Source organism: Netta rufina, assembly GCF_964035555.1.
Source record: "Netta rufina genome assembly, chromosome: 2".
In the NCBI taxonomy this organism is placed as follows: domain Eukaryota; kingdom Metazoa; phylum Chordata; class Aves; order Anseriformes; family Anatidae; genus Netta; species Netta rufina.
Window position 1 is genome coordinate 108,341,810 of NC_140124.1, and position 17,576 is coordinate 108,359,385.

Genomic DNA, 17,576 nt, shown 5'->3' on the forward strand with positions numbered 1-17,576 from the left:
ATGAATTTCAAGAGGAAGCATTTCTGATGGAATAGGTATTTAATCTAATCAAATTCAGGATCATCCAGAGGTTGAAGGTTGAGGTGAAGTAGATGCCAGAAGGAAAATAAATGCATTTAAAAAAAGTACTATTTAAAAAAAGGTACTATTATTATAGTTATGGAGTACAGTAGGACATTTTCTTATATGGCTAACACTCCATTATGATTGCCTGTTTCAAGTCTGTAGAGCTGAAAAACAAGAAAAAGGACTGAGGCAGGGATAACAGAATCTCTGTCTGATGTTATATGCTATCTATTTTAATGCTATAAATCTGTTTTCTTTAAGAACAGCACAATTTGATGTCTAAAATAATTTAGACTATTAAGATATGAGGCTTTGGAGAACCCCTCCTAACCTAGAATGCATTGCACCCATAATTTGAGGAGTTTTATTAGAAATGTCATCAAGATGTGCGTCCGTGACCAGCATTATGAAACTTATGACCTGCAGAATGTCATGAGGTCTTTAAATTTAATGCCCCTTTTCAGAAAAAATGTATACTAAGTGCTTATTGCTGGGTGAAATCGGTAGAGAGGATATTAACTTACACTCCAACGCAGAAATTCTTCGAGGCTGGTGTGAATCAACACTTCCACATCCTTAAACAGTACAGTCATTTACATAGTATAAAACTACTACTTGAAGCTATCTCAAGTTTAGCTTTCCAAGTTTTTCAACCAATGGAGCCTATTTTCAGCTACTCAGTCTGAGCTTGACTGAAATTGTATCTTTGAACATGTCTGGTCCTTTTCTACCATGTACATTACTAACACCCTCATGATGCAATTTGAAAACTAGAGGTAACCTTTGACTCCCTCTTTTTTGTGGTCTCATTTACCTGTTGAATACTTTGTCTAGCATTTTAAAACTATTTCTTAAACCATGAAATATTTAAATTTCCTTTAGGCATTTAAGAAAGCCAAACAAAATCATCATTTATTTTTTTTAAACCTGGAGACATCCTTACAAAGTAAAATTCTGTCCAGATACCTACAGTTTCCCCAACATAATTATTTTACCTCCTGTTTCAGCCTATTTCCAACTCTTAAAATATATGCACAGTTCAGCTGTAATTTTTTTCCCCTTTTGATATTCCCTACTTAAATCCTGATGCCATAGTTACAATCACAGTATAATTATGGATAAATTTTTATCTGCTTAGCAGGAAGGCTATTTTATGAGGGTTGTTGGAATGCAGATGTTAAGAAGAGTTTAGCACTGGACAATAATACATTTCATTTGTACCCATGCAATGTCTTCCTTTGCCACTCTCCCACTCCACAGAATAGCCTCCTAGTAAACCTGTTACACTTTTCATACTCACTACTTTGTTTTCTGCATTAAGGAGAAACTTCTGAAGGAAACAAATTCCCATGCCAACACTTTGGACATAGCCTTAGATATTGACTTCTTGTTAACTGTCTGAAACCTCCACAAATAGCTCTGGTTAAATTTCAATACTTCTTTAGCCCTCTCTTTATTGATACTACAATGCCTTGACAGTTCACCAGTTAAAAAGAGTAACCCAGAAACTTCTCTTCCCCAAGACACCTGAAATTCTCATTTTTTAAACAGTCTATTGGCTTAATTAATGCAATCGGTTATACTGGCAGTGTTTCGTATTGCAGCAGTTTTATTGAAAAGTTTGATTTTTTTTCATAAATAAAAAAGGATATATTTAAACTTTTTTTTCTCACACATGAACATAAAAACTCTGAAAGCTTTTAGAAATGAAAATTAACTATACAAAAATTAGGCTATCAATGTTAAATACTTAAATTTTTGTTCCTACTAACTGAAATACATTTATATCTTCTATCAGTATAAAAATCTTCATAACGGGTAATGCAACATGAGTTATTTCCTTTAACTGAAGTTATTCACATTTTCAATACATTTATTTCCAGCAAATTTCATCAGTCTATGCCTTTCTCTTTCGTGGAGTTCCATTAAGTTCTGAAGAGGATAGTTGCAGAAGTTGTTGCTGCTGCTGCTGCTTCTTTGTGGGAGAAGAAATCCATTCTTCTGAGCTTAAAAAAAGTCACAAAAGCTTATAAACGTTTGATTTTAAGTATTTATCTCCTATAACTGAATGCAAATACACAGAGCTCCAGCCAGTATTAATATCATAAACCTTATTTTTATGTACAGCTTCTTATTCTCATAATTGTTTAGTTAAAATAGGAATAGCATCAGGTTAAATATCAGATAATTCAAATACATAATCACTTAAGTTCTGTATGCGGGTAAAAAAACAACAGATATACAAGTAAAAGGATAATTATGTTACATACCTTACCAGTTATCCCAGACAGTTAGCTAGAAAAAGCTACATAAGAACAATCTTTCTGTTCATCTGCCCAGTATTTGACATGGAATCTTGAAAGAGTTTAAAGACCTAGCCATCTTGAATATTTCTAGGGTATAAGAGCTGAAAATACCAGAAAATTGTGGGAACATGTGAATGCATAAAGATGCTAATCAATCACTTCATAAAGGGAAGCAATTAGAATTAGTGTGCAAATCTTTAAAACGAGCAGAAACAACAAAAGAAACCTTTACAGGAAATAAAAATTCCTCTGGAAGTCAGACGGGCAAACTCTAATCACTGTTGGTTATTGCACACAAATATTAAAACAAACAAACAAACAAACAAACAAACAAACAAAACTTCCATGCAAAAAAAAAAAACAACAAAAAACTCCCACCACCAACAAAACCAAACATTTTTCCTTTGAATTCTGACTATGGGAAAGTAATGACTACATTTGAAATAGACTTACCTATACAATTTTTTTACCGTTTCTCTTCGCATTCTTTTGGGAGGGATGGGGGTGTCAGATGCGTCTAGCATTATAGACTGAAGTAACGATTCAGTGACTTTATCTGATGGAGTCATACCTATTAAAAAAATTGCAGGTAAGAACAAATTAAAAAAAAAAAATAATCCTATTGGTTATAAATGGGACCCGTAACAGTAGTGTTAAACTTTCCAAATAATGCTTTAGACACGTCATACATTTTATAGTTACCTTATACTTGAAACTGAGTTCAAAGATGAAAAGGAAAAAAATCTTTTTGCTTTAAATAAAGTTATCACTGGGTAAATGTTGATTTTTGAAATGTATTTTGAAGCATCACAGATTACTTAGTATTGACATAAAAAACATTTCTAACTATGAAATACTATCTTTGCAGAATTAGGGGTGTTTCTTTTTATAGTGCAATGTTTTGATTGTGTTTCCTTAGCAAAAGCAATTCATCTCTTTGCCTACGCAGTCACTTCAAAAAAAATTTCAATGTTCTCTACCACTGGGCAAGCCGGACCAATACAGTTATATAATCTCACATTGGTGAGATCATAGTGTCTTGTGAACATGAGACTAACTGATCATATTTTTATTCTTTGAGCACATTACAGGGCAGTGCTGTAACAAAACAAAAAGAGTTTTTATATTCTTTACTGAAAATGAGATCTCTCTAAGCTTTTAGGTAATTTTAATGATTTTCCTTCATAGGTTGAAGTTGTTAGCTTGCAAGTATGGAATACATCTGGATGTAGTTAACAGTTCTCCTCCTTTAGGACACCAATTGGTCTTAGCACAATGTACTACATTAACATACCCAATTTTTGTTCTATAAGCATGAGATTCTTTTCTTGTTCGGCAAGTTCCTGTTTTTTCTTTTGCATTTCTGGAGTGTTAAGTGACCGTAAGTGTAAATCAAGGTCCTTATTCACACTATCAAGTTTCACCACAGCTGCACGGTATTGCTGAAGAAGATCTAATGGAATAATAAAAACAATAAAACACAAAACAGTAAGTATGTGGTCCTTTAGAGGTAGAAGGCTACACCAAGTATGATCTAGACAAAGTATAAGATTCAGTATAAAATTCACAACAAAAAATCTTCCAAAAGCACTATTTAAAATACCACCAAAACTTATAGTAGACCAGTGTCTGTTCTTAAAATGACTGTAAAGGGAGGCTGAAAAAAATCAGACAGTATTATCATTTTTTCTTTTCATTCTGAACAGGCATTTAGATCCCAGTAATGTACCAGCGAACTCTGAAAAACACTTCTTTACACAGCACGTTGCTTGTGTGCTCCAAACTGAACTCTCTACTTTTGATGCCATTAAGTGTGCTTGCTCTGCTTTGAGCGCTACAAAGCTGAAGCTTGTATTACTGACTTGAATTGTAGTCCACCTTGTGGAACAAGAGAAAATAGTTTTCTGAGTTTCATTTGTCACACCTACAGTCATTTAAACAAGGCAACAGCAGGAGACTCATGTAAACAAGTGTACTTTGCTGACAAACTTTGTTACTCTTGTTAAGGTAACTGACAAAGACTTTTTCTTTGTCCAGACACTGAAGTATGCCAAGTAATAAGGAAACATTTCAAGCATGTTAGCATAGACTCATTCATTTTACTTTGTTGTGAGTATGAGGTAGCTTGCAGAAAGCTTAACTGAACAGTAAGTTATTTTTATTTGCCACGGGATGAAAGCATTCACAGTTACTGCAGAATGACAATGGGCACTGTAAATTTTAGTACAGTTTATTTCAGAAGTACCCTGTCAGTGCCATCACAGTTTAAGTAACTACTTTCCTTTTATGCTACAAACATAGGAGGGCAATTCACAACTTATGTCAAGGCTGCAATCCAGCTCAAAGTAAATATTATATAATATAATAATATAGAATTCCTTCATATAGATTTCTTTCCTTTATTCACCATTATTTTCATTTAAATGCCTCGTAACTATCCAAGTGAAATTAAAACATAACCTTTACTTCTACCATAACTGTTCCTGTACTAAACTATAAAAAAATCCAGTTTAATTCACATTTGGTAATAACTGAGTTTGACAACTGAAAATGTGTTCCCAGGGAAATACGAAATGTGCTAAAATCAGCATGCTTTAATCTGTAGCTGAAATGCTTAATATGTTATTCCTAGATGCAATATATTTTTACTGAAAGGGCAAGGAAGGATCTTTTAAGCCTTTTTTTTCTCCCTTAAATGGTCAATGTTAAGTAGTTTGCTCATATATAAGACTAACCCAATAGGAACACATGTCCTCTCTACCTTTCACCCACCCCTTCACTCTATATCGCACGTTTCTAGGAATACTGTCGTGGAAAGCTTTCGTGTCCTTCCTTTTGAAAATTAATTATTTAGGACAATCCTAATTTGTGAATAAGACTTCTCAATGTTTTATAAATGAGTCAAGTTGCTGTCAGAAGCTGCTGTCTTTTAACTTCATTTGTAACTTTTGACTTTTGATTTTTTGATTTATGACTTTTTAAAAATACTGCTTTTACTTTCAGGAAATGTAATAGCTCTAGCTTTTAAGAAAAGGGAAATTCATAAATAGGACACTGTAAAAGTCATACTTCCCAAAATAACGTTATGTTAAAGTTTTCCTTTTTATGTTACATAAAGGAATAACAAACATAGTCAAGCAATATAATTTCAGAAGTTCTTTATTTACATGATTTCATTAACCCACCTATCTGTCCGGAGAATGTAGAGTAAAGTTTTGGCATGGGTGCTCCAAATACCATTCCTCTGAGTTTATCCATTGGAGGGGCTTTATTCTGAAGGCCTCCAAATTTTCCATTGCTGCGAATTCTGTCTCCTTCCCTGGTCAGCAAAGTAGGGCAATGTGTAATTTTTACAACCTACACAGGTACAAAAAGTGATACTAAATTAGTAAATTAATGGAAAATTAAGTTTTTGGGAATGCTATTGTGATGCTTTGCATCTTACAACTACAAAGCAGTTAGTTCTTAATAAGGCCATTTTATGAAATCCTATTTCTTAACTTTTGCTTTCAAGTAATACAATAAATATATTTGTGCCACTGCAAATGATGAAAAATGAATGAAAAAATGATGAAAATGAGGAAAACTATTTTGTTTTTTGCCTTTTTTGTTGTACCCTCAGATTTTACGAGAACTCAAGAGCAAAATTTAGTTCTGTACTGGAAGAAAGCTGATTATCATCATATACTGTAAAGTAATGGCAATACATATTAGTGTTGGTAAAAAAAAAAAAAAAGTCAGCACTTTTTTTTTTTTTTAAATGCGTGACATTCAAAGCATCTGAAATTTAAGGGATTTACTTCTGATAGCATGTTCAATAAAAGTTTATATATATTATCTGCGATGGGTGAGGGTGACTGAAACAAATGGGGTGACAACAAGACCAAATTAAATGACCCAGACCTCATTTTGAGAAATGACTGCATATACAAACTCCTTTTCTTATTACAAAAGGTTTAAATCACTGTTCTCACAGTGTAATTTCTTACACTTCTGAAGAAGGGAAAAAAGAAAGATTATCCATCCCCAAAAGCTTACTGGTTTGATCAGTACAGTTCTAAATCCTTATGCTCAATCAGAATTCAGTTGTGACAACCTTATGAGCTGTAACAGAAAAGCCCAATGTCAGGACTACCTCAGACATTCTTGTCCGGTGAAATTTGTCCCATTAAACCGAAATAAAATGGCTCAGAAAAAGGTCTACTAAGTTTCACATCAAGATCTTGGTCATTTTAGTGGGTTTGAAACTTTGTAAGTCACGATCTCACAGCCATCATAATGCACAGACGTGTTTCATTACACATTCAGGGACTGGGAAAGTCCAGGAAAACTTACATTTAACACTAAGAGCAAAACTCCAAATGTTTGTCTCTAAAAACATGGTTCCATGCTTCATGTCAGCATTCACAAAATGGAAATTTTTAAATGGAAGTAATTTTGTCAGTGCCAATAGAGAAAGATTCCATTCACTGTTGGGCATCATAATTGACTTATGGATAATAAGCACACTTATAACTGAAGTGACATTAAACTTAGCAAGTAACCACTCAGTGTTTATTGTGTATTGAATATGTAGCCATGTAATATGTTTGTTTAAAAAAAAAGTATCAAGAATAACTGAAGCATACCTCTTTTCTGTAATGGTTTGCAGCATCCAAGTTATCTATAATGATGGTGTCACCCAAGAGCATCCCAAACACTGGAAAACAGTTTTTTGAGATGTGAAATTTCTCTAAAACAAAATAACTTAAGTTTTGAAAAATTAATTCTGCGGCTTCATTTGAGCAACCTGGTCTAGTGGTAGGTTATACCTGCTCATGGCAGAGGAGTTGGAATTAGATGACCTTTAAGGTCTCTTCCAACCCAAACCATTCTGTGATTATTATAGCTTTTCAGGTAAGTGCAAGAAAAGTAGCATATGCATTAACTTTTTCAATGAAATTTTATTCTGAGATAATATAAATATGCAACCTTTTGTTTTCAGTAAATAATTCATAAAATAACTTAGTATGTTTAATTGCCTTATGGCATAATTGACTGTATTTTCCACCACAACACTCTCTTGATATCTATTATTTACATTTATAAGGACATAGATAATAAAATCCCAAGTTTTAGGAAATGACATAAATGATAACATTTTTAGTCCTCCTTAAATGGAGTTCTTGGTTTCTTAATATTCACTGGATTATTAAGAAAAAAACATTAACATGTTGATCCAACTGATCTGATCTTAAGATCTTCTGCTAATAAAAGACTGTTCTATGCAAAATTTAATTTGATATAGCCTTGGGTGAGATATGTCAAGCTACATGGTTTCTAAATTTCTCCAGAAAAGTAATAGCTTATCTGCTAATGGGGGACACAGAAGAATTTATAAGTAAACTTTCTGGCAGCATCTAATGTCCTGAAAATTAACTTTTTTTTTGATATACATATTTTAAATTAACAATAGACAGGAATATTTTCATACTGGGAAGCTGTGACGTAAAACAGAAAACTTACTGAACTAATTACGGATTACAACTCTTGATATAAAGGGGTAGACCTACTTAATATAAGCAAAGGAGTGTAGGGTAGGTACTGCTATGTTGTTAGAAAGAGCAGAGGGAAACTGAAATCTACATAAAATCTGAAAGCTTATTCTCACTCTAAATATTTAAGCACAACAAAAAGTCAGTTACAGTTTGGTCTGAGCGTATATTACAAATCTATGCATTACACATTCTTGAGAGGAGTAAGACCGGAAAAAAAAAAAAGTCTAAAAAAAAGGTCATTTCCGTAATAAGTGTTTTTTCCATAAAACTAATATGGTGGTCAGTTTCTGCTTGCACGCACTTGGGAATTAGAAAGGGCTGCAGTAATTATACAGTGGTCACTGCTGGTATTTGCAAATGTCTTAATGAAAATTACTGAGTGAGTTTTGATTTGTGATTTTTCTCTATCTCATCTATTAAAGAAGAAAACAATTACCAACAGTTTCTTTAATATCATTTACCTGTTTGACAGTGCTCTACATTATCTGGAAACGTTAACAGATCTCTGGCAAATACAGGATTTCCAACAGGTTTGAAGCAGATTTTTCCATTTCTTAAGTGAGGTAAAGGCCTAGTTAAAGAGTGATGGAGGTGAACATAAATAAATAAATTGTCCTTATTTCATTATTGCTTCTGACAATCTAGTCAGAGATCTAAAACTGAACTGAATGCATCTTAACACTTCCACATTAGGGGACAGATGATCCCAACATTAAGATACCATTTAAATTAAGGATGTTTGGGTGGAACACGGATTTTTAATGACACATGTATCCAACAATTTCATGTGACTAATTTTATGGGCAAGTTTTTTAAAAATACAATTGAGAATTTGGACCTTGTAAATACATCTGCACATCAGGTCTTTTCTAAAAGGCACTCTGTATAATGTGAATAGGCATCTGCATAAGCAAATTATTTTCAGGTACAGAATTGTGATATTTTCCTTTATCTTCCAGGAAACCAAAGCAGTACAATTAATTCTATTACCACAGATAATTTTAGGCAATCTACTCAAGAGTTAGATTTCTTAACAAGATAGGAAATGATTTGAAACACTAGAATTATTAAATAAAGCAAAGTTCCTGCTCTACAAAACATGTAGAGGTGAAGAAAACAGATGGCAAATTGTCTTCTCAAGGGAAATACTGTATTCAATAAAGAAGAGTGTTTAGTTAATTAAATATATAAAGCTAGGATTTCAGCTAACATTTCAAGTGACATCACAATTCTTAATATTACGAAGTTAGAAATTTTTAGACTTTGAATCTTTAATAAGAGTGCAATTTAAAAAGAAGCTAGGGAAAAAATATTATATACTTATTAAAAGTATGTTATACAAATGCCGAAGTTTCATCGTTTTTTTTCTCTACCTGTTCCAATCAGGGAGCGTCTTCTTGTAAATAGAATCAAGGGGTAGCACTTGTTGTCGACCTTGAGTTTCATCAAAAATACTGCGAGCTGCTTCAGTAGTCAATGTGACTACACAGTCCATGTCGCTGGCCAAATGCCAGGAGATAACTTTTGCTGCTTCATTATCCTCAATTTGCGCTAAATGTGCAATCTGTGCCATAGAAGTTAGAATAGTCAAAACAGAAGCCAAGACCACATCCCCTTTGCAGACTAATCACACTCCTACTGCAAAGTCAGTGAGACATTTAATTCCTCTGTTGACGGCTCTGTTAGAAGAGCCATGGATGGGATGAGAATTATCATTTTCTTAACACTCCTTCTCAGGAATTACTAGGATATTCAGTTGGCTAATTTTTCATCACTACCACTTCCTAGAATTAAAAAAACTCACTTGAAGGCTCTATGGGAGAAAACTCACCTTCCCTAAAACATCTTGGTTGCCTTTTGGATAGTTTGGGAGGGTACAAGTTCGCCTTGGCTGTTTCATTACTCCTTCTTGATCCAACATCTTTTGTTTTATAAGAGAATCCACATACTGAAGCTGAGAATTGAAATTTGAAGTTAGAAAGCATTTATCAATGGGCCAAGTTGCAGAAACAATTACTTTACTTGATGTCAATCAAGTTCTGAACAAAAGCATTCAGTAATCTAAAACAGACTGTAAATATATATGGGGACACTGCATATAATCTCAGGGGAGAGTAAAAGGAGATACTGCAATTATGACTATAAGCTTATGTATGTATGTATGTATTTATTTATTGAAGAAAAGCTCTTCTCACAAAGAGCTACTGGAGCTTCAATAGAGCCAAAACTGAAGAAAGTTGTAACCAGCAGGAAGAGTGAATGTACAAGAAGAAACCATTTTAGGAGGTGACTATGCCTGAAAAATTTAGCCAGCAGGAGGAACTTAGGTACTGTGACTGCAAATGTTGTATAATTTAAATTTTTCTAATTTGTGATTAATGTCTGTAGCATATTTTTATTTGATCTGAAGATAAGGTAAGGGATAATTTACCTTTTTTTTTTTTTTCTCCCCAAAACATGAGTAGTTTGAAAACTTACTTATAAGTTTTCTTTAAAATGTAATTGGATCTTTATGGGAAATCAGTAATGGAATATATTGCCTTGAATCTTACAAACTTACTTTTATATGAGCTTTTGCAGTAGCATATGAAATGCCCTCTTCACTGAAAAAGAAGTGTTTTCTTTTGAGCTATTTGTAACAGAATATATCCAATAAATTGATCAGCCTTTAAAAAAAAACATTATTAAAACTAGTGCTATCAGTAAGCCACTAACCTTAACAGAAAGGCAAAAACAAAATCAGGACATAAAATGACAGAGCAGTTACTTTAAGAGATACGTACACTACTAAAAATAAAAATAAAAATGAAGTGAACTGAAATCAGTGAACTGATCCATATATTTTCCTCGTGGTTTAAATTTTCAGGGTTTTGTTAATAGGTGCTTGTGTATATACTAGTGTGATTCGATAATCTTATCTAATGATGCCAACTTCATATTAAGATTTACATTTATTTTAAGATGTTATGGAGTTTAGTAAGAAATGAGCCATACTGTGTTTGTCTGTGGTAATTCAATCTGCTGTTTTTTCAGTTCATTCTTCAGGTGGGTTTCTCTTGTTTCAGCTTCTTTAACCTGACCTGAAATCAATAAAATCAACACAGAATAAGGATATATCAGAAAGCAGGGGAACATTTATTGCAGAATTTCTTCAACTTTTCAGAATCATGTCACCCACAGCTGATGGTATCTACTCCTCAAAATATTAGCATAAAATATCAGGATTTGTCCACAGAAATTTTGTGATTTGTCCATCTCATACGCAATTTCAGAAGCTAATATCTCCTTCAGCTTTGCAAACAAATAATTCATCAAGCGAATTGTTTCTTGCTGTCTCTATTCAATTAGTTTTATCTGTATTTGAAAATATTTTTAAGCATAAAACATATAATTGTTCTCTAATTTACTATTTTGAGATACACATAATTCTGAAAACATGAAGCAAAACTTTTTGCCTCTTATACTGAAATTCAGGAATTTACATCCATAATGGGAACATGCAGTGGGCAAGTTAGAGAAATGTAGGTCTGTAGTAAAATTAAAAGAAACAGACACAGCTTCCAACTCCAGCGTGCATTTAGTTTTACAACAAAAAAATCAAAATACATCTATTAAAACAAACCTTCTGATCAATATGATGAAACAAAATATAGTGCAAAGAAAATAAACATTTCCATTCTCCTTCTTCACTCCCATTTCCATAAACAACTGCTTCCTTCACACTGCTCTACCATTTAACAGACTTTCACGCATCCATTGTAAAGATGGAAGTGCAAGGCAGTTATGGAAAAAACGGGATTGGACTACCATCTTAAACGTTTTATTCCTCCTTTGACAATTCTGACAAAAAAAAATACTACCTCAAATCAGGACCCTTTATAGGTGGGGTACGTGCAGATAACTAGAGGCTTCTCTGCTAATGCAAAAATACAACCATTCCACTTCCCTCTAATTAATGTATCTCCTGACTTTAATGCTGATCTTTCTCCCCCTCCCTATATTGACAAAATTGTTAAACGGAAAAGAAAAATTCCCAGGAAATAGATGTATATATTTGATTGAACTTACATCTCATTTCAGCTACAAGCTGATTAGTAGTATCAAACCAATTTCTGTAAACACCTATGGACTGAGATAATTGGTCTCTTTCCCTTGTAAGTGTTGCCATCTGTTGCTGCTTCTTGTAATCTACACAAAGAAACACGTATTTTTAGAAAAAAATACACTAACACAGTTTATTTAAACATCAGCAAAAATCTGTTAGGCCATTACACACTTTCAAAGTAGCATTATGGACCCAAGCATAGCTGCTTCTAAAGACAAGAAAGCATTTTAAAGTAATTGAAACATACCATTGTAAAACATAAACGACAGACGGTATGGCTCCAAAGGCTTTCTCAAAGCCGGCAGATCTGGCTCAAATACAAGAATATATTCAGTGCTATCTCTTCCAGGACTGTTTTCAGCCAGCACTAGATTCTAATTTAAAAAGAAACAAACAAGCAAACATAAGTTTATGTTCACACCCGAGGTAACACACAAAATAAAGTAAAACAATGCTCAAATACTAAGTCTTATAAAATTACTTAACATGTAACATATGTATGATACTACTACTAGTCTTAAATATCAGTTTGGAAATGTCCTTTTCTACCTAATAAAAGGAAGTAAAATTTGAAGGTTTACCACTAAGCATTCTGTTAAGAATTAAGATTATTTTACCTGTTTAAAAAGTCCTATTATTTTTAGCTATATATTTTGAGAGACATGCTCAGAAAAAAATATTTTCTGCACCATCCCACAGGCAAGATTCTCTCAGATGCACTCCAGCATGTGAACAAATGCAAACATTAAAAAGAAAGACCAAATGCATAAGCACAGGGAACAAAACCCAATCTATTCCCAGTGCTGAGTTAAAGTTACTGTTGTTCATGGAAGTAGACAGCACGTCCCAAATGAATGAAAAATATGTATCTAGAAACTGACAAGAACATCCCATTTCTCAGAAGTTTCTTTTACATATATGTAGATAAAGCAAGAAATAAAACCCTCCTTTCTTTACAAACAGAAAATATTATAAAACCATAAAGAATGGTAAACAGAAATAAAATTAGTGCAGGTAATATCTAAATGTACTGTTACTTTGGGAAAGGTATCATGCATAAAATGAATAATGTTTATAATAAAACTCATGTTTCCACCTTTAACGTGTAGAAATTGCTACTCAACTGGCCAAATCAAGAGAGGTGGCTGCAGCCTAAAAGAAGAGATAGATATATAACCTTCAAAGATAGTCTTCATGGCTTTCAAAAAATATTGCAGCTACATATTTAGTCAGGATAAGTCTGCAGCAGAAATACCTTTTCCTTTGAAAATTTATGCTAATAGAAACCTATTATAAATCTATTATACCTATATAAATATATGCTAAACATTTTCCTTCATTGAACAAGTTCAGCATTCATGATCCTCAACTTAGGGGTAAGCATGTCAGATCATCACTGTTATTACGTTGATGCTAATTGCACATGATTATAGTCCTAAACAAGATGTAACAATTTCAAGGTATTTGAAAAAAACACTATTTTTTCCCACCCCCCTCCATTTACTAGTCATTTGAAATGTACATTAAATCAGAACCAAAAAATCCTTTCTGCATGAGCTTTGTGAGCTGCCTGCAGTCAAAAAACTCAGTGCAAAGTAGACAACTGAAAACTGCCTGAAGAGGAGGAGATAGGATTCACTGAAGTGGAATTACTGCCAAGGGAAGAGCAGCAAACAGAAGCTACTACTAAAACAGTAGGATCTCACCAGATCACAGTAACGAGGCAGCAGAACACCAAACAAAAAAAAAACAACCCAGGAATATCTGAGTAGAAAGAAAAAGCATCTCCTTATAAAAAAAAACCTTAACCAACAAACAACAAAATGAACACCACCCTGTTCCCCATTACACAGGTTGTTAGATTAGACACTGAAGCAAGACTGGTGTATTTATGCCACAATAGCTCAACAGCAGCAGGTTACTTGTATATGGAGGTAAGAAAATGCTGATTTCTGCATCAACAAGGAGTCTGAAAAAATACCAGTAAATTTATCTGAACTGGCAGAGCCCACTGTATGAGGTTGTCATTCCCCTCACCAGTATGAAGTTATAAAAAAAAGTTTAAATTTCTGCCATAGATATAATAAATACAAGATTTGAGGAGAAAAACATTATTTTGGTAGATCAGTAGTTACAGCAGTCCTGCTACCTATACTTGTGTGTTTTTTCCCACCCCACCTGTCCCAGAAAAATGTGTTCACAGAAAAATTTTTCTCTGTCTCTGAAACTACACAGCAATCCTTAAGAATATATACAGGAAGAATGGAATTGCTTTGAGGATTGCTTAGAGAAAAAGGTACTGGCACATGGTTGAGGACATGGAGGCTTTCATCAGAGAAATAGAAGAACCCTGGGGAAGCAGGGAGTAGGAGGGACAAGCAAATAATTTATTACTCTTGAAACACACTTGAGATACAAGAATAACTCAGAATGCCCCATAAATCAATTAATACATTATTTTTATTTGATACCTCCATTCGGTCCATGTTTTTTTTTTTTTTTTTTTTTACTAGCCTTTTTTCCATATATATTTTGTCACTTTATCAAAGTAGACCTGTTTGATCAACTTGTTCAGACAAAAGTGTTTCCCATACTAACTACATGTTCTGTCCTGGATCAGTGAAAAGTGTTTACCCACATTAACTAGATGTTTCTGTCCTTGATTGCTATCAACAGACAATTTAATTATGCTGTGTCATTAAGCTTCATCTACACAGTTTCACAAAAGCAATTGATGTATTGAATATAATACAAGATGAAGAAATTTGTATGTAGGATCTATAGATTTTAGAGGCTCTACTGGGGTTTTATAGTGTTGATTTCCAAGACACAATGTGAGGTTTTGTATTTGTTGCTAAAGCAGTCTGCTTTGATGCCAATCTGCTGGGAAGTTGCTCCCAATGAACAAGGTAGAAAAAGTGATTGAGAAAGTTTCTTTAAAAAGTTGGATTTTCCTTCAGTATGCCTTCAAACCATTTTAAGATTTCATACGACTACAGGCTGGTAAAACATGTAACAATCAGAGGAGCCAAATAAAGTAGGGGTACATTTTTGCTCTAAAATTCTTACATGATGCTTCAGCCAACAACAACAAAAAAGGCAAACCTATATGTACCAGTTTTACCATGTGAATAGTCCTATTGACCAACATGCTCTGTAAGCTGTGAGCACTGTACTCAGAGCAAATGTGTGGCTCTATACTAAATTTGTTCTGATACATTTTAAACAGTTTCTGATCTGTTTTGATGTTTCTGATTTTGTGCACACGCATGTTTTAGCTTGTGTCTTTTATATTACACTTTGTAACAACTGTTACAATTCAGAGGTTTTCAAAAAATCAATCTGTATTTGTTGAATAAAGTGACACTACAGTGTACAAAAAAGCTCTTTAATCTAGCACAAAGTATGCAATAAAACAGACACTACAAAGATTCAAACTGAAATAATGCATTTTTAACAGTCAAGGTCACTAATTACTAAAATGAAATGGTAAAGTTTTAGCTTTCTTTCTTCAAAAGAGAATAGGATGCCTTTCTGCAAAGTAATTGGAAGACCAGTTAGCTTGACAAAATATAAAGAGAATTAGGTAAAATTTAATTACATATACACAGGGAGGTCAGATTAAACGATCATAAGATGTTAAAACCAGCAAATATTGAATTCCAAATTAGTGAAATGTTATTTACATATGAAATTTAAATGAAGAATTAACCTGGATCATCCTGCATATCATAAACCCTGATCAAGTTTTTGAATGTGAACGTCCCTCCATTTGCAAGAATAATCACTTTAAAGTATGACTCCTCTACATCAGCAACCAAACAGAGAAGAAAAAATTTATCTACATATCATTAAGGTATGCTACAATATATGCTAAACCTCCACAGACCATGGCTAGGTGTAAGATCAACTCTGAAACCATAGAAAAACGTGCTTTATGAGATCTGTTACTCATGTAACTGAGTATTTTGGTCACACTTACAATTTCAGCTGATCCCCTGTCAAATGGGAACTCAACTGCACTGACTTTCCCTTGAAACTGTGGAATCTCTGTATCATCTTCATTGGGGCTCTTAATTTTTGCTATTATTCTGCCAACTAAGTCAAATCCAGTGCGGTTGTTATATTCATCCTGTAAGTGAAACAGATAAAGAAGTTAGTTTGGAGAATTACAGGAACCAAAATAAGTCATTTATAGAATCATCTAGGTTGAAAAGACCTTCAAGATCATCAAGTCCAAGCACTAACCTGATCTACAGAGTCCCATCATTGAACCGTTTCCATTAGTGCCATGTCCACACCTCTCAAATACCTCTAAGGATGGGGACTCCATCACCTCCCTGGGCAGCTTGTTCCAATATTTAACCAACTTCCCCTTGAAGAAATTCTTCCTAATGTCCAATCCAAACCTCCCCTTGACAACGTGAGACTGCTTCCCTTTATCCTAAGAGACCTACATCCTCCTTGCTGCAATCTCCTTTCACATAGCTGTCAAGAGCAATGAGGCTCCTCTTCTCCACGCTAAACAACCCCAGTTCTCTCAGCTGCTCTTAAGTCGTTGAACCCTGCCAGCCATCTCTTTACTCAGTGAACTGTACACCTGTCCAAGCCACGAGCAGCCAGTTTCTCCAGGCAAATACCATGGGAGACCATGTCAAGTGCTTTACTAAAATTGAGGTAAATGACATTCACAGCCTTTCCCTCGTCTACTAAGTGGATCATCTTGTAATAAAGTTGATCAGGTTAGTCAGGCAGGGCCTGCCCTTCATAAACCCGTACTGGCTACTATTGATCAGTTGACTGTCCCGTATATTGTGCGTGATGGCACTGAAGGTGCCCCATAACCCTCCCCAGGACCAAGGTCAGACTGACAGGCCTGTAATTCCTTGTATCCACCGTCCTGTCCTTCTTGTATATTGGAGTTACATTCGCTAACCTCTAGGCAAATGTGACCTCCCTGGCTAGCCAGGACTACTGACAGATTATTAAAAGTGACTTGGTGAGTGCTTCTGCCAGCTTCTTCAGGACCCTTGGATGAAATCCGTTCAGCTCCATAAATTTATGACTATTCAGAACAGTGAGGAGGCCACTTAGAGATTCCTGTTGGATTATAGTGGCTTCATCTTGCTCCCTGTCACCATCTTCCGAACTCAGGGGGCTGGGTGCCCTGAGAACAACTGTCCTAGCTCAATGCGGTCAAGGCATTCCCTAGTGTACAGGACTTCCTTGCCTTCCCTCCTTCCCTGCCTCTCTCTCCTGTAGAGCCCGTAACACTTTATCAGAGCACTCCAGGCATGCGAGCTGTGCCACCATGTCTCACTGAGGCCAATGCTATCATAGCCATGAGACTTAATTAAAACTTCCACTTTTGGGTGTACACGGCAAGGTTCTGACAGTGGAGAGGCTGCGGCGTGGGTCCCATGAAATGAGGCCAGGGCTGCCCCGTACTAGACTTAATCGGTTCCAACCATCTCCAATGGCCCCACTGCAGGCCAGAGAAGGAAGGGAAGGAAGTGCTCCCAGTGCTAGAGCTGAAATTCCCCCACAGCCTGTGGAGACACC

The 17,576-nt window shown here is 34.7% G+C and overlaps 1 protein-coding gene across 1 annotated transcript in view; it reads right to left on the reverse strand.

Moving 5' to 3' along the window:
* Nucleotides 1-1,672: 1,672 nt before the first annotated feature.
* Nucleotides 1,673-17,576, reverse strand: part of SMCHD1 (structural maintenance of chromosomes flexible hinge domain containing 1) — a gene marked incomplete at its 5' end in the record, with an annotated part of 78,791 nt that continues 62,887 nt past the window's right edge. The window contains 12 exons of the mRNA XM_084281659.1: nt 1,673-2,072; nt 2,826-2,943; nt 3,667-3,825; nt 5,558-5,729; nt 7,001-7,071; nt 8,371-8,480; nt 9,283-9,473; nt 9,741-9,863; nt 10,904-10,989; nt 11,978-12,097; nt 12,262-12,388; nt 15,997-16,146. Coding sequence (XP_084137785.1) covers nt 1,964-2,072; nt 2,826-2,943; nt 3,667-3,825; nt 5,558-5,729; nt 7,001-7,071; nt 8,371-8,480; nt 9,283-9,473; nt 9,741-9,863; nt 10,904-10,989; nt 11,978-12,097; nt 12,262-12,388; nt 15,997-16,146 — 1,536 coding nt within the window. The 3' untranslated portion in view covers nt 1,673-1,963. The remainder of the gene's footprint in view (nt 2,073-2,825; nt 2,944-3,666; nt 3,826-5,557; nt 5,730-7,000; nt 7,072-8,370; nt 8,481-9,282; nt 9,474-9,740; nt 9,864-10,903; nt 10,990-11,977; nt 12,098-12,261; nt 12,389-15,996; nt 16,147-17,576) is intronic.